The sequence below is a fragment of the Calidris pugnax genome, unplaced genomic scaffold (assembly GCF_001431845.1).
Source record: "Calidris pugnax isolate Ruff unplaced genomic scaffold, ASM143184v1 scaffold17, whole genome shotgun sequence".
NCBI classification, from domain to species: Eukaryota; Metazoa; Chordata; class Aves; order Charadriiformes; family Scolopacidae; genus Calidris; species Calidris pugnax.
Window position 1 is genome coordinate 7,761,952 of NW_015090794.1, and position 23,447 is coordinate 7,785,398.

At 36.1% G+C, this 23,447-nt stretch overlaps 1 protein-coding gene across 5 annotated transcripts in view; it reads left to right on the top strand.

Moving 5' to 3' along the window:
* The window catches only part of MKL2 (MKL/myocardin-like 2), a 79,489-nt gene that overhangs the window by 31,536 nt on the left and 24,506 nt on the right, over positions 1-23,447 (top strand). For 2 of the 5 annotated variants that reach the window (XM_014936386.1, XM_014936390.1), the window contains exons 3-7: positions 14,707-14,772; positions 17,180-17,235; positions 17,769-17,844; positions 18,939-19,100; positions 19,663-19,847. In XM_014936386.1, coding sequence (XP_014791872.1) covers positions 14,707-14,772; positions 17,180-17,235; positions 17,769-17,844; positions 18,939-19,100; positions 19,663-19,847 — 545 coding nt within the window. Of the gene's footprint in view, positions 1-92; positions 248-14,706; positions 14,773-17,179; positions 17,236-17,768; positions 17,845-18,938; positions 19,101-19,662; positions 19,848-23,447 lie in introns of those variants that run through there. The other 3 variants (XM_014936388.1, XM_014936389.1, XM_014936387.1) reach the window with 3 other exon arrangements.

Genomic DNA, 23,447 nt, shown 5'->3' on the forward strand with positions numbered 1-23,447 from the left:
GTCCCCGTGCCTTAGGAGCCGGGGCTGCAGGCGGTGTTGGGCACGGCAGCGCACTGCTTAGCCACAAATTAGCCCTTTTTTTTTTTTTTTTTTTTCTGGATGTTGCTATTCTAAAGGATTCTCATCATGATCGATAGCTCCAAGAAGCAGCAACAGGGCTTTTCCGAGATTTTACCTGCAGGAGATGATAAGCCGCTGAAGGAGAAGGAATGCCTTGAGGCCAACAGCCAGAAAAGTCTTAAGGAAGGTCAGTCACTTGCTGGTTGGGGGACAGAAAATGCCGAAGAGTGCAGGGTCACTTCACTTTGTGGTGTAATGCTGCATGTCAGGAGGAATTTTTGTACATTAAACTAGGTATTGTTTTCTCCCTTAAAAAACTTTCTAAAAGCTAAGTTTAGAATTTACATGAGACTATTAAAAAACCCCATGATAATAGCTTGATAGAAATTGTAGTATGAAGAAAAACGAGTGATTAAGTACTCTTTTCAGAGTAGCTTTTCATGCTGATTTCATTGAAATTGTCCTGTAAATGTTGCGCAAAATGCCTCAAAATGTCTCTATTGAAATACATATAATAAATGTCATTAAATATCACACTTAAAAATAAATCCCTGCAAACCTTTGGTTTTAGACATTACTACCTCATTTTCAGCAGTGCTTTTCTCAGCTGTCTTTCTCTAGAACTCCCTTCTCCCTTCATACTTTAAATTAGATTTGACTCTGCTTTCCAGTTGTATGCTTTTCAAATTACGTTGTCTCCTTAAATGATTGTTTTTAGACTGTGCATTAAATTGATATGATGCACAAGCATTAGTTTGTAAAACAGCAACAGTCTGAGGATATTTGGAGCATTATTTAAAGCTGACAAATGGTACTACACCAGACTCATTTAAAGTAGTATTTGTTCAGCTGTGGCCATGGAAGCTGAGACGTGGAAGTCATCTTACTCTTTCTAGCTGGAGGTACTCTTCTCGACGGGCTGTTTTAAGGAGAAGGAGGAGACCTCTTGAGGTCAGCTGCCAGCCCTGCCCGGAGGGGTTTGTGAACTGCTGTGTGTTAACTCCCCAGGCTCTCTGCAACTCAAGAAAATCCAACTTCTTAATCAATCAGAAGCAAACTGTATTTGCAGTCGACAAAATTCCGTCTTTCTGTTTACAGCACTCTGCCTTGGCTTTTACGCTAGATCTCTCTGGATTGTCTGGTGATTCGGAGATTTCTTCCTGGTTGTTGTGGCAAATCTGCTGGTTTTCCCTCTTCTACATGAGATCGTGCCTTTCTCAGAAACTAAATGCTGGGTTTGTTTGGGGGATTTGTTTGTTTTTAAATTGGTATCTTAATAATATTTAAATTAGCAATCAGATCATATTCATTATTCAATTCGGTAACTGACAGTTTATTTTTTAAAACTCTTTACTTAGCTCTAAGTTAGAGCTAGAGAAAACACTGATTTTTATATAATGTGCTGACACCAAAGATTTCCTGTTGATTGGAAAGACAGGTAATAATAAGTTGAGTGTTGATGCACGTAGCTACCTGTCTTTCCAATCAACAGGAAATAATAAGTTGAGTGTTGATGCACGTAGCTGTGGCTGAGAGCATAACAGATCCTTTACAGCAGGAAAGTGCTGATTGAAAGATAGTGATTGAAGAGAAAGGGCCAACAGTGGCTTCTTTTTCATGGTGTTTGCCTTGCATCTCCAAACGGGCTCAGTTAAACCTGCTGCTGCTACCTCTGAAGCTCTGTGGGGCAACAGGAACAAAGAAAGAAGGGGAGGAAGTTGAGAGGGACAGAGAAGTAAGCATACTGTTGTGGAAAGTACTGCAGGGGGGAAAAACCCAAACCCTAACTAATCTAAGCTACCAAGAAATAAAGGGGAAGAAGACAAGAAAAAATTAGCACGGTGGATAGTGTAGGTGGGCTAATAAGTAACTACGATAATCGTTATCTTCAGTCTTCTTTGAATATGTCAGTTATGTAGAAAGTGGATGAAAAAATGTACATTACAATAATGATGGTCTGTCAGAATAGCAAAAAACCTGTAATTATGGGACACTCTTCCAGTCTAAATTCACGAATATTTTAGTTTAAATTATTCAGCGCATAAAAGAAGATACAATTGTTTTCCAGAATCACTATCTTTGCTTTCTTTTCCCTGTTTTAGTACCTGTTCTCCATTTTCACTTTTTACCAGTGAATATGGCTTATCCTTTTATCTCTCCTAAGTTTGGCAGCCTAATAATTAAAATAATGAATTTCTTTTTGAGAGTACGAATGACTACAGGATCTCCTCTTCCAGCCTTTCCTCTTTCTGAAGCTTAGAAAAGACGAGCATTTTCTTTTTTGTAGTATATATAGAATGAATTATTGAAAACATTGCTAATTTGCTTGATTTGCATCAAGAGAGACTAAAGCAGAGCTTCACCTTTTCAGTTACAAAATATGTAGTTCAAGTATTTTGAAGATTTTTAAAAATTCAGTTGCAGTTGTTAATTTTGTCCTATTTAAATAGCAGTATAAAGAACATTAAACACTTCTTATTTTACAGAACAGTATATTCTAAATTATCTTGTGGCATTCTTTGTTCCCTCTCGTCTTTCTTTTTCTTTTAATTCGAAAGATGATGTGACTGGTTTTGCTACATGAATCATCAACCTTTTTTTTGGTTAGGACACAAAAATACTTAAAGTACCATCAGTGCATGGGCAAAACTGCAAAAATTAAACATGTAATTCTTTTGGCAAACCCAGATGAAGTACATAGAGGTCAAGAAATTCAGAAGGTGCTACAACCTTTGCTTCATCATGTGTTTTGCACGGGTTTGATAAATTTAAAAATCCTGAGATAGTACAGTGGGCTGATTTCAGCAATGAGTACCTTATGAGAATTGTTAGGCGCAGTTCTTTTTGTACATAGTATTTCTTTTTAAGGAATGAGACTTTTGATGGAAACACAAATCCCAACACTGTCTTCAGCAAATTAATATTAAGGACATTGGAAGGTTAGATTACAAGGATTATTTTTTTCTTCTTTGCTTAGGCTAATGAATATTCTTAGAAGGTACACATTATAGCATCCTATAGCATAGGAGGAAATCCTCTTAATTACCCTACTTTCTTGTAAACAACTCATATGTTATTGTTGTATATTGTCTGTTCTGTGAAGACAGTTCCTAGCTTTATCTGTTTTATCAAAATTACCTTTTGTATGAGCAAGGAACAAAAATGGATTTTGGTTCTGAGAACCATACAATGCTAACCAAACAGCTTTTTCAGAAATTCCTGTAGCATTGACTTGTAATGTCAAGTAAGTGGCTGAAACGTGTAGAAAATTCAAGTGAAAAGCCTTAAATGAAACCAGGACATCATTGTGCATACAGTTAGTAAGAAAGAATTAGTATCATCAACAATGCATATATTGGGAATTAGGAATATATTTAGGCTGCAGATTAGAAGGTTTCGAATTGAGGAGTGAAGTGAATTTAGGAAGTCTTGCCTTGTACCCTAAAATAGTTTTAGTACAGATTGATGAGCTCCTGCAACAGTCTATGACCACACAGAACTCTCAAAGACACAGTCTTAAATTGGTGAAACAAATCAATATGGTGCTATCTCAGGTGAGAATGAAAAGGAGACTGGATCCCAGATTGTTTTCCCCATATTTTTATATATTAATCTGAGCTTCTGAATTACCAGTTGCCTGCACTTACTGTAAGGAAAAAAAAAACTAACCAGGAAGGAAACTTTCCTTCCACCTTGAAACATAATTTCTTTCCTGGATTTGTATTGCTTTTTAATTTTACTGTTTTGTTAGGAACTGGAGACTGGCAAGTGCTAGAAACAGGAAACAGGGTGGAACGAGTGAAGCACAGGGATTTCTCAGGTGCTTGCTGGAAATGCCTTCATGCTCTCGAGTTAAGTTGACCAGATTTAGTCAGGAAGGATTTCTTCCCTTCCTCCCTTGCAATCAAATCAATATTGCATGAAAATTGTATATTTAACAGATTTCCTGCTATTGGTGGCATGTTGAGTATTGGTGATAACTCTCGGCCTCTACTGCTCTCCTGCGGTAGCATGTTATACTTAAAGATTCTACTGTTGGTTTTGGTGGCTTTTGTTAGTGGTGGTTTTTGGTTTTTTGGTGTTTTTTTTTTTTAAGTTTTCTTATATGGTGTTGGGAAGTGGTTTTATTACCCCTTATCAGTGGCAATCTATCAGGTATGGTTCTTGAGACACAGATAATGAAAAAAATACTGGGGGGAAAAAGAAAGTAGTATTCATGTTGTGTTAGTTAATAAAGGAAGCACTGTAAATTCAGCATACTGATCCTGTGAGGCTGTGTTAACATTCTTAACTTTATGTATCTACCATGAAGAGTCTCTTTAATGACAGTGGGATAATTGTATGTCTTACAAGTAAATCAGCACTTATTCCACAAAATTTTCTTCTTCAGTGTAGCACTTAAATGAATAATAAATATATGGTAATCCCATTATAATAAACACATGCTTAAATACTTAGATAAACCAAGGCCACAATGTATTAATTTGGTTTTGTATGTAGTCTGTGTACAATTAGAGGATACAGCAGCTAACTGCGAGTTCTAAGGAAACTTGTTACGGCAACTACAAGATTTCTTAAAGGTTTTATAGAAGGTTAGGATTACGACTGCTGCTGCCAAAAGTAGATGTAGTCTTCATCCAGCCCTACCCTGCTTACTGCCAGCCTCTTTCCTGTGTTGCCATCAGTGATGATGCAGCCCTGGAGTGAGTGGAATCAGTGAACAGGTATTACTGAAGGCTATTTCTATAGTGTTAGTTTTCAGCCAGACCCAAGCACTGACCTGAGAGGCTGCAGCTCTGCCAGTGTTAATGCAACAGAAGCAGCTGGGGATGGAGGGAGGAAGAGACCCTTGTTTTTCCATCAGTAATCCTGTCTTAGATCATATTAAGTTATGAAACCACACTCTGAAACCACCGTCTGTTTTGTTGCTATGCTGGAGGTTTCTTTTTTCCTCTCAGAAAGCATTTTTAATGCAAAGTCCTTCTAAGCAACTTCACTGTCAGTGTAAGCAATCTGACTCATCCACTGAGCAAACTTCTGCAGAAATCTGATGTTGTTGTCTACGTAGCTGAACTGACACAATGCCATTGCTTACTTCCCAATTTGTGATAAGGCATCTTAGTGTAAATCCACCTTCCTCAGTGTTTTGAATTAATGTGCAATCCCGTGAGTTGGAGGATTTGCTCGGGTGGTACACATTTTGTTTGCTGGTTCCACTGTGTAGGAAAAGCATGGAAAATGGAGGGTGGTACCTTCTCGAGAAGGCTTGGCTGGGTGGAAATCATCTGTCATCATTCAACGTAATGTGCTCCAAATTATCACTAAGCAAGTCTGCAGTAGATGTGGAATTTGAACACAAGTTTTATGAGTCCCTTACAGAACACTTCTTGGCTGATAGTAGTATCTGAGGAAATGTGAATTATGTTTTAAAAAATCAGAGGCTATACTAAGCAGGGGAATAGTTGCAGGGTTAGAAAATTTAATTATTGCTAATATACTTAAGGTATGCAATTTTATAGAATACTTGAAATGTAAGATTTAGTTTAGTCAGACTTTCTACCTGAGATGGTAGTGATTTTTCTCATTTTAAAGATTTATACAGAATTGTGAAAAGTATAGATTTTGCTTTTTACATATATATGTTCATATATATATTCATCCCAGCAGACACTCCAGTAATTTGTTTGGAGGCTCGTGTATGTTCTGGCTTGTTTCTAAGCAACGTGTTCCATAGCAATAGGACACAACACAGATTGTCCTATATCCTAGTCATTTCAGCTTTTTAACTGATGATATTGTTACGGTTTATATTTTTGTTTTAAATGTTAAGTTTACATTTAGCTATCTTTCCCATGTAGCTTTTCATTTTCTGCTTTCAGTATGATGATGTTACTTCTGGAAACAGTTATGTCTACTTTATTACTGGCTTACAGACAGGAGCTTTAAATCACAGTGGTATAATTTAGAAGATTTGGAAGTCCTGCAGGGTTTCCCTCCAGAATTCTGAAGAGATTATCTGAAATGGCCCTCAGTAGTCTCCACTCACATGCTTTACATTTATCCAGAACATTTCTAAGCTGAAATGAAAGTATGACTGAATAATTACTTAAAATGAGTATGCATCAGAGGCTGTTACGCTTTCCTTACTCTTTTTTTTATATATAGTTTTAGCAGAAAAATCACACATACAATAATGGAAAAAAGAAATTTTAAAGTACATAAAGATAAGTAAGGGTTTTTTTTTTTTTTTATGAAAACTAAGTGAAATGCTTTTTTAAAAAAAAAATATACCCTGGCATGCATGAAAGTTTTGTGGACTGAACCCAGTAGAAGACATCACTCATGTTTAGATGATGTCTGATTTCTTTAATAATGAACTACTTCTATTTCAAAATTGAGAGTATTTAACCTACTGTATCACCATCTTCAGGCTGATAGGAGGTGAGTAACACAATTTGAAATGCATTTTATTTTTAAAATGCTGTACAACTTATTTAGAATTGCTTCCAGCATATTACAAGTAGCTAAATACTTTCATGACTTTTTTCTCACCTTCCTTTCTTCTATGACATGCCATACCAATGAAAAGAACATGATGTTACCAAATTTCTGATTTTGGACACATACAGAATGAGTAATGCTCGGTGCAAACTAGCTACTATATTCCATAACCTTCCTGAAATGTGTACCTTGCGTGTCACCTGCTCTTTATTTATTATGCAAAGCAATCGGTTTATTAAATTTTTAGTTTTATTCACAGAATAATATTAGTTGAAAAGATTAACTTGTTTTGTCTCAATAAAGCATTTAATGAATTATAAATAGAGTGCAACACCCCATATAGAATTGAGGGAGAAACAATCACAACTCGGGAGAAAGCAAAATATCTATCTCTGGAAAACTGTTTGAGTGTAAATTATGCTGTTTAGAAATGCCATATAAACTTCTAAGCTCGATCAGGTGGTGTTTGGAAGCATGAGGGTAACAACTGAAAGAAGCAAAGAGTTAAGTACTTGATACTCAATTTCTGCAATTCTGTACCTGTAGCCCTGTGCCCCGAGGTTGGTCCAGAATTCTAATAAGAAGCCGATGCTTAGATGACTTGTATCCTACCATCTGATAAAATACTCTTCTACTTTACTGCCGCCCTGCTGTTCATTGACTTGTATTATTGTTACAGTCCTGATGCCAAGTTTCTAGTTATAAATGACTTCAGATCAAGGATACAATAGAATAGTTCATCTCCTGCAGCACTGCTTCATCGCAACTAGAACGTCTGTTGTTAACGTCTATTGCTCTGTTTCGACCTCAACATGTTAGAGACCTTGGCTGCATAAAAGCTGTTTTAAGCTGGCAGAAAGAAATGGAGGCTTTCTGTGTAACAGCTTTTAATTTAAAGGAAACGGCCCTGTTTCCAGCACTGTCTGTTTCCATGGCAGCCAGCCTAGCAGCCTGCACTGGAGTTTGTACTGCTCTTGGAAATTTCCAAGGGAGTATGCAGGAATGTTGGACATTACATTTTCCCACTTTTACTTGCAGTTTCAAGGGCTTAAATAGCTAATATCAACTGGATTTTAACTTTGGAAGAAGTAATGAGATTATTATATAGAGAACATAAAAAAATCTTGATGCATTATTTTTCATCTTGGTGTCATTGGAAAGAACTGTCTGTGCTGTATGCTGTCTGTATGATGTCTAATGAGCTCCTTCTCCATGGTTTAGTGTCTGTTTCATCTGTGTAATGGTTAAATGTCAACAACTATTTGCTGTTTCATAGTACATTCTATAAAAAGTTAAAATTTAAATTTGATTTTAAATTAAAAGGTTATATAATTAACTGTGTTAGATGTGGAATTATTAGTGCTGGAACTGTGCACAGTATGAGTTCTGGTTTTTTTCAAGACAAGAAGCAGTGGTGAAAGCTTGTCAATCAGTGTAGATAGCATTGTTCCTGCAGGACAACTATCAATTTATTTTTGGCCTCTTTACATTCCAGGGCTTCTGATTATATAGTACTACTTCGAGACCTATTTTCCATAGGATACAAATTACAGATTTGTAACATAAATCACTTGCACAACTTTGATAATAGCTGTTTGTTTTAAGCTACTTAATAATACACTTTATTTTCACTCCTGCCATTCAGACCGAGTAAGACTGGACTGCTCTGTGTTCTTTACCTTTCAAAGGGCCTTATACAGAACACGGTGTGTACTTGCTGAAGTGCCAGTTTGTGCCAGCTTTCTGGCATTCAAACCAGCATAGTGCTCCAGCTGGGGGATCCAGCTCGAGCTATCAAGGTTCTGCTGGTTTTGGTTATTCTTAACCTTCCTGCCCCTTTAGGACATAGTGTATGTGAACCTGAAGAGTATTCAGTGTTTGAAAACAGGGGCCATTAACTTCACAAAATTTACTGCTATACAGAATGAGTTTCAAAATAATAAAGTGCATTGGTTAACAGATAACCTTTTCTTTTTGGTACCATTGTCTCCATTCCCTTGCATATAGAAGCATTGATTCCCTGGTATCCTAACACGAAGAAACTATGAGAGTGGGAGCACCAGCCTCTGGCACTCAGTTTTCAGGTGGTGAAAAATCTATATCACCACTGAAGTCACAAGACTTCTACTGACTTTGAGGGTGAGATAACCAGATGCTCTTATTGTGAGGAGGGATTATGCTTTTTGGTTTTGTCAGTAAGTCTTAAATAAGCTAAGATTTAATGATCTTTTTATTGACTGAAGAAAACACATGGAAATTTTGGAATCTCTTTACCTTGTGTTAAAGTGTTAATCTTAAAATCATACACTGCCTTGAAGATGAAAAAGAATACCTTCCTTTCCCCCTCAGTCAGAACTGGAGTTTGAGTGACCCCTCTGTGCATGGCTTTTACTCAGAAGCAGTTCAAAGGCAATGTCTTAGAGTTGCAGTGTTGTGAAGTGGGTTTCCGGCCAGATAACGTGAAGTGTAAAATATTTGTGCAGTCATTTGCTCAGTGGTGTTAACATAGCACTTCTTTTGCACATACGCTTCAAATATGAGGAACTGTATTACTGGCATTAAGAGTGTATTAACATATCTAAATCTTTGTCAGATCTGGGCCTTTATTTTGGAGATCATCTTCTATGATTTTAGGTGTTATGCAGGTAACTGCCTGATTTTAAAAGTGCAAAAGGGAGAGGTAAACTGTCAATAAGCTGAATGGATTTACCCCGATAAGAACAATCTGCTAAACACAAGTGTTGGAGTAAGTACCACCCCATGGGGAACTTTGTTTTGTAGTACCTCTTGTCTTTTGAGTTCCCCCTTCCCCAGATTCCAAAAAACAAACAAAGCAACCCAGCAAAACAAACAAAAAAACCCCCAAACCAAACAAAACCAAAAATCCCTGCCCCAAAACACTAGAACAAATAGTTACAGTATAATGACTTCAGCCAATGCCTCCATGATTTTTTTTTTTCAGATTTTTTCAGAAGCTCTGTCGTCCAGCCTCATCCTCTTTGTTACTGACTGATCTAGAAATCTCTCACTATATGAGTTTCTATATATATGTTAAGCAAAGTATGTATTAGATTGAATTACCTGAGAGCTAAACCAACCTGAATTCTATTCTATAGAGAGTTTCTCACTGAAATAAATCAGCAATTCTTTGCCAAAAGTGCAAAGCAGTGCTCCATTCTCACATCGTTCATTCTTGTCTTTGAAGATAATTTAATCCCATTTTCCTTATTGAAAACTTGTGATTTAGTTTCCATGACTCCCATCTTCCATCTCTCTCTGGCTGTTCTTTGAGCTGCTTTTTGTGGGTCTCCATTTCCTTTTGAGCTTTTTACAAACCTCATTCCTATTCCTTTCCTTTATACCTACTTCAGGTTCATCTCCAGTATAAAGACAGAAATCTGTCTGTAACTTGTTTCTGCTCAGTCCTCTAACTACAATGACAATAGAAAGGTCATTGCTGACTCTATTATGACCATCTGCTCTGACATGCAGACCTGTAAGTCAAATATCCTCTCTGACTAGATGTAGCTGTGCAACTGCTTTCTACTTTCTGTTGCTGTGGGGGCTGAAAGTATTTTAAGTCCTTACGTCTTTTATTGAGATAGAAATATTAGCTTCTTCCTGATCTGTTTGCTTTGGAAAAGCAAAACTTTTTTTAGCTTTTCAACTTTTCAAAATAATATATTTAGGTTTTTTATTCACAATTACTTTCTATTTAGAACTTTTCTTTAATAATGTGTTCAACTGCTCAGTATTTATTAAAAAAAAAAGACACCAAACCTTTTAACCTTCTTAATTTGGGAGTTTTTTGCAAAAGCAAACATCTGGTTTTCATCCAAGTTTGTTTCTGTTTAACCTCCTTGCTCTGGTCAAGTCAAAATCTTCAATGATTATCTTTTTGTACCATCTTTCCAACTATGAATCATCTCGTCTTCAGTATTCCCCCTGCAGTGCTTCCCTATTAGTCATGCTACAGGCTGTCCTTTCTTTACTATGCATTATATAAGTTCCTGATATGTATTTATATAACTGCATGTTCTATATCTTCTTTATCTCTCGGTTTTTCAATCCTCCCATTGTTTTTATGACTTGTTGACACATGGATCAACTTCAAAACCATCCCTTATTTGCTTTGTGACGCCCAGTGTAGGTTAACAGATGTTGGGTAGGCAAGTAGACAATATGAAAGACAACAACTGTTTGTTCTATACATATTTGCCAAAAAATGCTAAAGCTTCACACCTGAGCACATATGGTTTATATGCAGGTACATTCTTACTGCTCTTCTCATTCTTCTGCTATAGTCCACTCTGTATTCTCTTCTAAGACTATACGTTGTTTGGGATATGGGTTAGTTTTTACTTTTTATGCAAAGCTTAAGCCAAATATCCAATAATAATTGAAGCCACAAATCATAGATAGAATATATTCTTAAATTACATGTCAGGGCTTCGGATCAGCTACATTTCGAATTAATGTTCATTAAAGAATTAGTTGAAACCAGTTGAAAAAGAAGAGATAAGCTACCTACATTCTTACCACTATTTTTTTTTGCAGAATAGATTTATTTTAGCCTCCCTTCCCCATTTCCTGGGGGAATACCACCTATTATGGCCACAGCCAAGCAGCATTGATTCAGGAAGTCACAGAAATCTCATCAGCCACAAACGTAACTAACACATCCACTGGGTGTGTTTTGTACAGTGTTGCTGCTTCAATGGTGTAGGACTGTGTGTGAGTGTGATGGCAGAGGGAGGCAGAGCCTCCCCCTTTCTGACACGTCGCTCCAGGTAGCACAAACTGGGAACTGCAGGAGTACCTGCAGTCTGATAAGATGAGGAACAAGTCTCTGTTGTCTGTAATAGGTTTCATGGTGTAGATTATGTATGTGTTTCCGACAAAATAATTTTCTGATTTAGCCAACTATCCAAACTAGTGAATTAGTGAGGGGTTTTAAATTGTTTTTATTAACTCTGCTAAACAGTGATCATTCTGTATTGTGACAGTCACTCTGAAAGCAGTTTAACTTTCCCACTTCTGTTTACTAATAACTGGAAGGACCACACTAGCAGTGCTTAGGTAGCCACAGCTGAACCAGCTACACCTACAAAATGGGTCTTATGATAAAGCTCAGTAAAAAAGTAAGTCTGAGTAAAAAGCATATTAGGTTAGAAATATCATGTACCACAAATGCATTTTTTTCTCAATATATAACTTGCCTGTCGTGTTGGTAGATCACTCACATCAGTGATAACATTCCTGGACCTATTACAATATTACCAGCATTTGCTTGTTGATCCACTGTGTTCCAGGTGATGGAATTGAAAAAAATACTAATTGTGATTTACTTACTTTGTCTGATGATGTGCATCCGTTCTCCCCAGACGTAACTGATGTTGGAGCAGGTCATTTTTCTTGAAGACCTTGATCCTGAAATAAAGAGGCATATGCTTAATACTGAATTGTAACTAGGTAAAAGATTTGGTAGACACATTTCTAGTGTGTTTAGTGTTCCAAGAAAGCCAAATTTAAGTATGGTATAAATTTGGACCAAATACATCTGTATAGCATGGATGAGATTCCTGCCCAGAGCAGGACATTCAACCCTTTCCATGGCTTCCTAGCTATGTAAAAGGCAGAGTAGTTTGAGTGAAGAACAGAAGAAAGTCAAGTTTTAATCTAATCAAGACCAAAAATACTGTGTCTGACATATGGTAGTCTTGCGACGGTGTTTATAGATTGTCTCTCGCGTCATTCCCATGGGTAAAACTTACTTAAGATTTTTAAAGGGATTGCATGTTTAGTTTCAAGACTAACTCTGAGCTTTCTTGATTTTTACAGTTGTAAACAATGGAATCCAAACCAAAAACACATCAGAGTTTTTTCCTTTCCTGTAAACACCACACCAGTTAGTGAATTTCTCAGTGGTCTGTGCAAGTGCAGTAGGAAATTCTTAGAAGTAGCCTCAGGATGGAGGGTTAACATCATAACATTATATTGTTATGACTAAAAATGCATTTCCGTTCAGTTGTGGATTTCTTGAAGTTTTCTGTAGGAATGGGCTGAGTCCTGACCCAACACATTATTCTTCTTAATTCACGCTTAACTTGTATAAAGGTTATGGATTTTTTAAAGTTGGATGTACTGTTGCATAAATGTGATTTTGCACACACTTATCTGCATCTTGGGGGCAGATTAGACCAACTAGGCTTAGAAACCCATGTGGTTTTCTGCAGAAAGATTTGAACTTTCTCTACCCGTGCTCTGAACTCCCTGGGAGTCTGTAGCTATCTAGGCTACGCTGCCAAACCCAGCCTAGGAGGCACTGCAGAAGGGAGTATGTAACAGCACCGTTTGAGTTGGTTCAAGACTTCAGGCAGGACAAGTTTGCATCTATTAGTAAGAAACATCATAAGAAGAGGTCACAGTTCACCTGGAGCCACATGAAATTATGGAAGACTAAAAATAAATCCTGCAAAGTATTGTAAAATAATCCTTCAGTTAACCTTTTACAGTCATTTAATATTACTTGGAAAATAACAAGTCATTACTTAAAGCAGGTATATTCAAGTTTCCAGAGGAACTCAATACATTTTCAATGATTTCACATCAGTTCACATCTTAGTGTTACGTTTGCTTTCTCCCACCTCTGTCATTTGTAATTCTTGTGTAACAATATTGTAAACTGAACTGAACTGCCGTGCCACAGCCCTGAAATGTTTGTATTTAAATTCTCAGTGTTTGTGTGACACAAGAAAATAACGTCCTTGTTTTCAGGACTTGCTATTCCTGGTCTTAATGCTTTAGCCAGAGGAGTATCCTTCCTGTACTGTAGAACGGGAAATAAGCTGGTTCCTTTTAAATTCTGAAAACAATGAACTTTGTCCTTAGCCTAATTTTTCAGAAATTACATTCATTTTGATGTTTTAGACAATGCATTAGTTTGTTTTGCTTCCTCTTGAAATACAATGGGAACAGCGTGTCATAATCATACATCCATAATAGGCTATCAAGGCAGAATTTAAGAATGTAAATATTACATTTTAAAATATTTTTCTTTACCATCTCATGTTCAAAAGATGAAGTTTCACATTAGGGTAATGGCTACAAGGGGGAGGGAACAAGACAAGAAACAAACAACTTTTTTTACTGGGAACATTTACAAAAAAGCCCTAATCTTTGAAAGTGTGAAGCCTTTATGTCTATGCCCTCCCCTATGTCTTGTGTGGTTCCTGGTACAGTAAGTAATGTGTGTGACATTGGTGATTCTTACAGTAACAGTCAACTGATAACCTTTATACATTTTACGAAATATAAAGAAACATAAAAAGTTACTTCTGAAACTGTAAACAGTTTTCCATATTGGACAGTATTGGATTTACTTGGTCCTTGAAATAATTGTGATAACACATATCTCAATGAGGAAAGCAGCATTTTCACGTTTCAAGAGAGGATAATGTCTGTTCCTGACTGTATCACTATTTTAGGGTGTTTTTAAAAAAGACAGGTAAAATCTTCATTTGTCTTCAGTTTCTTGTGTTTCAGCAAGATTTATTTAAATATGCAATAAGCTTTTATCTTTTAAAAAAAATAATCTTTAAGCAAATACGATCAACCAGACAAATACAGTGTTTCTTTTAAAATGCTCCAACATTAATTTCTATTTCAGCATAGTGTAGTCATGTAAGATTGGTTTAAGACACGTAAGAAGGCGATATGATCATTATGTGTTGCAGTTTATGGTGTAAACTTTTTATACCTCACTGTTTTCTTGAATCTATTATCTAAGAGTAGTGTTACAAAGGGAAAAGCGCATTTCTAGATTTAGATGTATACTTCATTCCTGTTATGAGGCCTAGCTGGTAGGGAAAGTTGAATGTATGTATGAAATACAGTCTCTTTATCAGATTTCACCAAAAATTAGCGAACTCCAATATAAAAAGGGATTGGAAGCAATCATTCCAAACAAACTTAATAGCAGTTCATCCTTAATGATAGGTGTTTCAGAGGTAACAGTCAGGTCTGAATACACATAGAAAAATACTTCTGAATTTTAAATACTTGGTATCTTTTTGATTTTTTTTTTTGTCCTTTGAGAGGGATAATACACTTACATATGAATGAATGATTGTTTTCTTTTGTCAGTACTTCAGCTGAGGCTACAACAAAGACGGACGCGAGAACAGCTGGTGGACCAGGGCATCATGCCACGTAAGACTTATGTTATTTCTAGTAATTTATATTACTATAGCTGAGTATATAAAATAATGAAGATAAGCATTTATGTGAGAATCATTAAAAATAACTTTATCATTTGAAAAGACTTTTGGGATCCTTTTTGCAATCTAAATGAGCATGAAGTAAATTCATCGTGCTTAATTAATGTTTCAGTTAAAATAGCCATTGGGATGAAAACGCAAGGGTTTCCAGACATAGTCTGATTCTCTTTTTATTTTCTCTTTTTAAATTATGAGTAATCTTACTTAAATAAATTGAATTATATAAATGAGTGGACATCAATAACAAAGCCAGCAGTCTTTAAAGAGCAGGATGGCAAGAGCTGCCAAACAAAACAAAGAATATGAAGAAGTTGTGGATTGTGGGCCAACAGACGTGTCTTCTGTGTCACATTTTGCATGGGGGTAGCTGTGGTGTTACAGGGCATGAGGCAGAGGATTAGGCTGGGCATCGTACACTGGATTTTATGAAGTAATGCAGAAGTCTAGGTTCTGTGTCTAGCCCTTTTGGAGTATGCATACATTTCCAAGAATATGGGAATTGGCTTTGGCGGTTTTTTTAGAAAACCATTTTGGTTTTAGAACATTTTTTTTCAGTTACCAGAACTTCCTGATCGTCTTGCCACATATGGCAAACTGTCCAAATTGGTATAAGAGTCTGGTATTCTCTTCTGGAATAAAGATTATATAGTGGTAAAAATTCAATTAATGCCTTTAGATGCTATCTTTGGGAGAGTTAAGATGCTGCTGATCACCTTAGTGTGAAGTGTCTCGTTAAGGCAGCAACATCACCAAGTTCATAAATACATTTGGAGATGTATTTTTCAGGATTCTGTAATACTGAGCTTCTGACTCTTTGGCCTGGCTACCTGCCATCCCTGGTAGCCATGTAAGAACTTATGAGTTCTTAATTTTGATCTCTAACTCTGTTCTACTGCTGGAATTTAATTGCAGATCATAGTGCTTTGACAAGAAAATAACGTTTGTAAATTTGAATGTTTGTTACATTTGTATGTCTCAACTCACAGCACTTGTATGTTGAAAGTAAGTAATTGGCATGCCTTATGCAATTGCACTTAATTGCCAGAGCCCATTTTCTCCTTGATTGATTTCAGTCTGTTAGAGGTGACGGTTGTTTCAGCAGCAGCACTTACGATACCTAAAAATCAATTTAGGAATCGCAAGAGGGACTCCCTGAATACAGTTATTTAGTAGCCCAGAATTCAACTGCAACTCTTCAGCTCTTTCCTTAGAGATGTTTTGGTGTTCCTCCACTTGGGCTCCCAAGGACTGTGCTAATTGTTTTGTAAAAGCTCTTCTGACTTGTTTTGGGGATCAGCCTGGCCTCAGAACCAGGAGTGTATAGAAAGCATAGAGAATCCCTCAGTGGACAGTGTGGGATGAGACTGAGCTCAAGATTATCCAAGTTGTCAAAATATTCAACTGTGAAATGCAATTTTTCTTAAACAAACAAAAGCCCCAGCCATTGAAAACATGAAAATTATGTCAAGTTATTATGAATAGCCCAGTGTGCACTGGTGAATTCTAGCTTGAAAGTACAGTATCTTAAAGTTAGTCTCCTCTTCAAGGTTTCTGAGTATGCAGCAGACTTCAGACTGCTTTGCTAAAGCATCTTCACCTTCCCAGGTCTGTAGTGTTGATTATCTTCAGGAACAAAATGATCTGTTTCTTTTTGAGTGGAGCCTGGGAAAAATCTTCTTAACTGTCAAAAAGTGTTAAAGATTTTGTTTTGCAGTATCTTGTCTCTGCCAAAAGTGTGGCAAATAAGATGGATCATGCCTGCTGCCATTTCACGTTCTTTCAACAATCCAGTTGAGATGAAGCACTCTACAATTCATATTATTTCTAGCTGAACAGTGTTTTTTACTCTTTTTGGCTATTAAGCAGCTAACCATCATTCTGTTTTCTAGTCTGAACATTTAGAGCTTCTACAATATTATTTTTTTTTAAATGAGCAAAATAGTTCTTAAGGGACACTCCAGTTCTCTTGAGTAACAGCAAGTATGAAGTAGGGACAGATAGTAAATCCAGAGGGATAAATGCAACAGTATTTTGGCATTCTGAACCGTACCTCATAACATTTCTGCTGTGGGACAGTTTTGGTAAATAGACCCCGGTGTACATAGTGAAAAAGTTAAGTGTTACATGGTAATATCTCTTAAAATCAAATATTCCAAGTAGTCTATATGGGAGTGTTGCTCTTTGCTGTTAAATCTAAGTGACTATAGCTAGCATGAGTCAAATACAAGCCTGGTCAGTTGCAAACACAGCTCTGAGATGGTGTTAAACACAGGCACTGATTAGGATATTTTTTATGGAAATCACTTCCTGTCAGTTTAACTCTTACTCTCCCTTCACAGCTTTGAAAAGTCCAGCTGCATTCCATGAGCAGATAAAGAGCCTGGAGCGAGCCAGGGTAAGCCACTTTGTGTAACTTGTTATTAACATCTGAAAATGGATAGTCACTTGTGTGTGATACCAAATTCTCTGAGTGCATGTACTCTTGGAAGAGTCCATTAAAATAAAATATTGTTGTCAAATCCAAGAGGAACTTTCTTAATTCTTCACAGTTCAAGGTGGGGGTATACGCTTACGACCAAAATGTAATACATAACTACCTCCGGTTAAGGGCAGAATCCTTGGGTAAATGATGCTTGTGCAGTATTTCTGTAGCAAATCTATACTATTGTGATTTTGTGTGGTGGTATGAGATCAAATCCAGAAGCATTCCCAACTTGTTTGGGAAAGACAGAAATTCATTAGAACTGCTTAACTGATAGATAACAGAATAAAACAAAGCAAACCCCTCTACTGCCCACGTTCTAACAGTGAGTTCCACCTGTCCAAATGCAACTGCAGATATTCATTGATTGGACATCAGTGATTTATCAAACTACGATGATTTTTCTAGTAAACAGTAATTAATGCTATTTCCTCATTTCTTTAAAGACTGAAAATTTTTTGAAGCACAAGATTCGCAGCAGGCCGGACCGGTCTGAGCTGGTCAGAATGCACATCCTTGAAGGTATGTACCCAGCTGCTATTAGAAGGAACTTCTGTTACGCACCGTTTCCTAACTGAATTAGAAATCATTCATATTGAAGCCCAAAGGTTTATACATTCTTTTTCTCTACCTTTACGGTATTCTAAATCTGTATAATAATAGATATATCTATGGCAGTGAAAGTATTCTCAACTGTGTGCAATTGTTTGCAATTGTATGTTGCTTTTATTCTGTGATGGTAATTGTACCATGGTGTATGTACATATAGTATATATATCGCTTCAGTTTTTACCTATTGTTACCCTAAATTATTTACCCTAAAATACCCTGATAGTCTTGTACTTCCTCACCATCACCCCAAACAACCTTTAATAAACTTGACTTGTACCCTGCCTTGTTATTTTCCTGGTTGCTCAGGTTATTTGAAACAGTATGGTTTGAAACAATTTGAAACAATTCTTTATGAATGAGGCTGTATTACTGTGTTTCACTATAATCTTACCAAATACAGAAATTACCAAATAACCATAATCCAAGTCATTTCAATAGCCATTAGTTCTCAAAACATTCAATTGGATACTAAACCCAGATAGGAGTCTCTGTATTGATGGATCACATCCATATTGACAGACTATCTCCATATTTTCATTGAAATACAATTTTGAAGACTCAAAGCTGTGCTGGAAGCTATTTTGAAAAATAAACTTTTTAAAATGTTTGCCAAGAGAGAATCCAAAAATCAATGGATGAATTAAACCTATGGTAACCGTAGCTCACACTGGTAAACCATAAAAGCAGCAAATGCTGTCTTCAGATTATAATTAGTGTTTGTTATTTTATATATTCCCTGCTTTATTGTTGGACGTTATACAAATGTTTACGACTCCTGTTAAAAAAAGAGGTGGTTTTTTTTTAATAGAAAAAGCCAAGACCATGGGGATGAACATCATCTACTCAGATAATCTTATTTTTGCTTATTAATTTGAGAATTTTCAGAATAATACTTGCCTGCTTTTGATAAAAGTGGAGTGGTTGTTGTAAAGACAAGATAATGGTGTTTGTCATGAAATTGGGAAAAGATGGAACAGAATATATAAATGAATATATATTTTCAGAGACCTTTGCAGAGCCTTCACTACAAGCCACTCAGATGAAACTGAAGAGAGCTCGGCTGGCAGATGACCTGAATGAGAAGATTGCTCAGAGGCCAGGCCCTATGGAACTGGTAGAAAAAAATATTCTTCCTGTAGACTCCAGTGTTAAAGAAGCTATTATAGGCAAGTAGAAGTCCCACAGCTTCTATCTGTTACCTATATGGCATTGTAGAAAATAATAATTCAACTCTTGAGCGTAAAGTTCACTAGAAGAAAACATACTCAAAGATTATTACTATTCTTTCAGCTTCTGAGTCCTGAACTCTGTCATCGTTTAATTAGTTATCCAATTTTATTTGAAACTAAGTTAGAATTATATAGTTGGAGTATAATACTGTCTTTGAAATGACTTGTTTCTTAGTAAAAATATTTTAAAATAATCAAACATATGTTACCATTACTCAGTCTGTCCTAGGTGTCTGTGTGCACTCCACATATGTTCAACATAGCTATTAATCTCTTATTGAAACAATTTCTGCTATGCACTTAGTTTTATCAGTTCCTTGAATATGATTTAATATGGCTGTCATATTAAAAACACAATGAATATTTACATACCATATGTTTAGACTATGCTGAAAACTGATACTTTTCTAGCAATTAGCTAATTCTGCCACCACTGTCTAAACTTAATTTGTGTGTCTAAAAAAATATTGTTTTGCTTGTTTCTTTGTAAACATTCTAGCAGTTGGACAAGAGAATTATCCTCAAGCTTTGGATGATTATTCATTTGATGAAGACAGCAGTGATGCTTTATCACCAGACCAGCCAGCCAGCCAAGAATCCCAGGGTTCAGCAGCTTCCCCTGGTGAGCCAAAAACAAGTGACTCACCATCACCAATAACACCAAATGCCACTACGTCAACACAGGTACAGTTTTTAAATGTTGAAAAAAAATCTTCACAGTATGATTTTGGTCTGGCACTATAGAAATGGGGTGTAGTTTCACATGGAATGAATACATTTGCTACTGCAAAGGAGTGTCTGGGACTATTTTCTGTTTTTGAGTGGATAGACTAGAACCCTGGCTTAGCTGCTGGCAATGATGAAATTCCCATAGACTGTAGTAAAGCCATAAATTCACTGAAATTCATTATGGTCCGTGGAAGATCTGCAGCTTTCCCAGAAGTCGTTTAAAAGGTCATATCCATGGTCTGCTCCAGCTGTTATTGATTACTTAATGTCTGTCTTCATTCTGAGCAGGGTCTTGAACTCGTTTAGAATTAAACTTAGCTGAAACAACAACAGTTGACGTCAGTTCCATTATCTCCAGAAAAGTCCAAAAAAATAAGGTTTCCCGTATAACTTAAATGTTCTCTCCTATAGTTTTAAAATACTGCCAAAGAAACTTACTATTTAAAAAACGACAATAACCTTTATGTTGATTTTTCTATGCGGTTTTTAGTATTTTCTCGTGTTACTTACAAAGAAAAGAAAGTACTAAGTCTGCTGTGACAGATAGAATGTCTTTATGGTAGGGCATTTAAATGTGTGAGGATTTAATTAAAGAACAGTGGATTTGGATGAAAACGCTTGACTGTTTTCCTAAGAGTTGCAAAAATGAATTTTGAAAGAGGACACTTCTTACAATAAATTTTGTGATTTGAAATGGACAGTAACATGCCTACCTTATCTTTAAAACAAGTTATAAAAGTGCTGTTGTAAAATAATTTGCCGGAACAGTAATGAAACAAACATCATATGCTACAAATGTATTTCTTTTATCTTCTATTCACTACTGAACACACAGGGTTATGTGCATAATCATCATACAGTTATCTGGATATTTTGTAAAATATCTTGTACAGTGCTTGCTTCACAGGTCTTTATCCTCACCTTTGAGTTAATCAGTAAGTTTATTCGCTAATGAGATATATGCGTTTACTTAAAAAGTACTTTGTTTAGCTTAAATAGATTGTTTGTTATGTTTTCTGTCATACCTCAGCTAGTGATTTTAAACTCACTAACTTAAGCCCAGTTAAGAGAAGGTGGCTTTGCTTTTAGCTAGATTTCTGCAGCCTTCATGGATCTTTTCTCTGGACAGAGAAAGAGACCCAAGTGAAGGCTGCAGTGGAGGGAAAGGCAAGCAAAGTTGTCATAGATTGTCGGATGGCAACTAGCTTGGGTGGTCAGCACACTCCGAACCAGCCAGATTTAAGAGTACTCATCTCCACTCCTCCGCTCATTAACAGCTTGTTCATTAGAGGCTGGCAGAGCTAAGTAAATGACAAATTGTGCTTATATTCTGAGTTATAGTTGCCTAGAGGAACCATTAGTTTGTATTTATGTGTTGAAGAGTAACAAAAAATTTGCCATGTGTCAATGAGTTGTTGAATCAAATTTACGCACGTCTGCTGAGCAATTGTGTGTGCTAGAAAAAAGCCCTTGATCCTGAACTACTGCTTCTCCCAGTAAGCCCATTCTCCTGTTGTACGTAGATGGAAGCAGCTGTATTATCACAGAAGAATAATTTATGCTTTAGATTGATGCATTTTACTACACTATTCATGCTTACACTTCAGTAAATTATTAAGTGGTAAGACTTGGGTTTTCATCACAGTATTATATGTATGAAGTGACATACAAATGACATCAGTTTAATAACGTTGCACCCAGCTTTGTGTACTTGCTATCACTGTACCACGTGTGTATAAGCAAACACACAAAATTTGGTAATGTTGTCGTTTTTTTTTATAATTAGCTGAAATGTTTTGTATTAATTTGAGCAGAAAATGTGAATTTGATGGAAATTCAAAAGCTTTAGGACTTTAATTGTTTCATTTCATGCAAGTCAGCATACCTGGTAAAAACAAGTTGTTTTAGCCTTTATAACACAAACACTAAAATACTTCATTTTGAAAGAATTTAAGAGTGTATCTAAATTTGACCAATACGTGCATGGTACTATTATAAATATGTACTATTCTTCAGGTTAACGTTGATCAACTCTAACTATACTGGATTTTTTTTTTTCATGAGGACTTCCCAAGAGTGTTCCTTCATCATTTTCTCCACTACACAAGGGAGAAAAAGATGCATAATTTTGCAGTTTGAATTATTTAAATACTTTTTTTATTAAGCATTCTTTTGGAAAATGTATTTATTTATATATTTAAAATCTCTGAGTATTCACAGCAAAGCCTGGGCTTTACACAGGGAGCTGTGCTGCAATTTATAAATTAAGACATGAACAAAAGATAAGACAGAAGTGAATATTGAGTTGTTACTGTGTATAGTAATGTTAAATTGAAAGTTAAATATGAGATAAATTTTGTTCGTGCTCCAAAGATGTTGTTGTCTTAATGACCCTAAGTACTTGACGACAGAGTAGTTCAGGATCTGGAATTACTATACTTGGTTTTCTTATTACTATAGTAGATAGAAAAAGTATTGCAAAGTTCATATTCAAAACCAATGCTGGACACTAAGTACGGCACATCCATTTTATTTCATTGTTCCCTAACATACGGGTTAAGATGTGGATTGGGTTTCATGTTGAGAGAATGTAATTTGTGTTGAATAAATTGAAAACAAACCACATGAAATTAGATTCCTAAGTAAAGAGTTAGGTTCCTAATGGAGAGTTAAATGAAAATACTCAAAGCAATACATGCCAAAAGCTTTTCAAGTAGGAAGCATAAGATAGATATGTGATTGCAGCAACAAAATAACAGAGCACTTGAACTTGATTGAAAAAGCACTTCAGAAAGAACTTCAATCCTTGCTTATGGATTTCATAATATATTACAGCCGCTTCTGTGTACAGATCTAAAATGCAAAGCTGCTCTTCTGCAGAATAAAACAGATGCTTACCTTGTTGTCCTTTTGAAATAAAGAATAACAGCACAGCATGTCTCTACAGGAGATGTGTCTGGGAAATTGCTCCTTCATTCTTTTAATTTCCTCTGACAAATCTTACCTTTTATTACAACATAAAATACAAAGAATGTTTTGAAAACAGTGGAGGAGTGCAGCCAGAGTTCTTTTCAAGGCTTCCTCCTCCAGACATTTCCAGGCCTCAGAGGATGTAGCATAACTTTGAGAAACCTTCAGCTCGTTGACTGATGACCTAGAACTTGCTTTTGCTTGATGTATTTGCATCTGGTAAGGATTAGGCATTTTAACCACACCACTCTAAACAGATCAAATTGTGGTGTACACAACTCTGAAGACATTAAACAGTTATCTTCAAAATGGCTGAAGCATTTTTCTTGATGAGACAAAATATAATGTCTATTTTCTTAATAAATTCACTGTGGATTACTGACCTGCAAGACGCATGTTTGCGTTTAGAAGAAAAGGTCTAGAAATCATACTGTCTGTAACTGGAAACAAGATCTGTTCAAAGGAAATAATCTTTACATTACTTTATGAAGTAATCAAGTTAAGAAGTTGAGACCTGTTAATTTAGACTTTTTAATTTAAAAATTTGTCTAGTAAATGATATGCATGATTCATTGCCTCATCTAA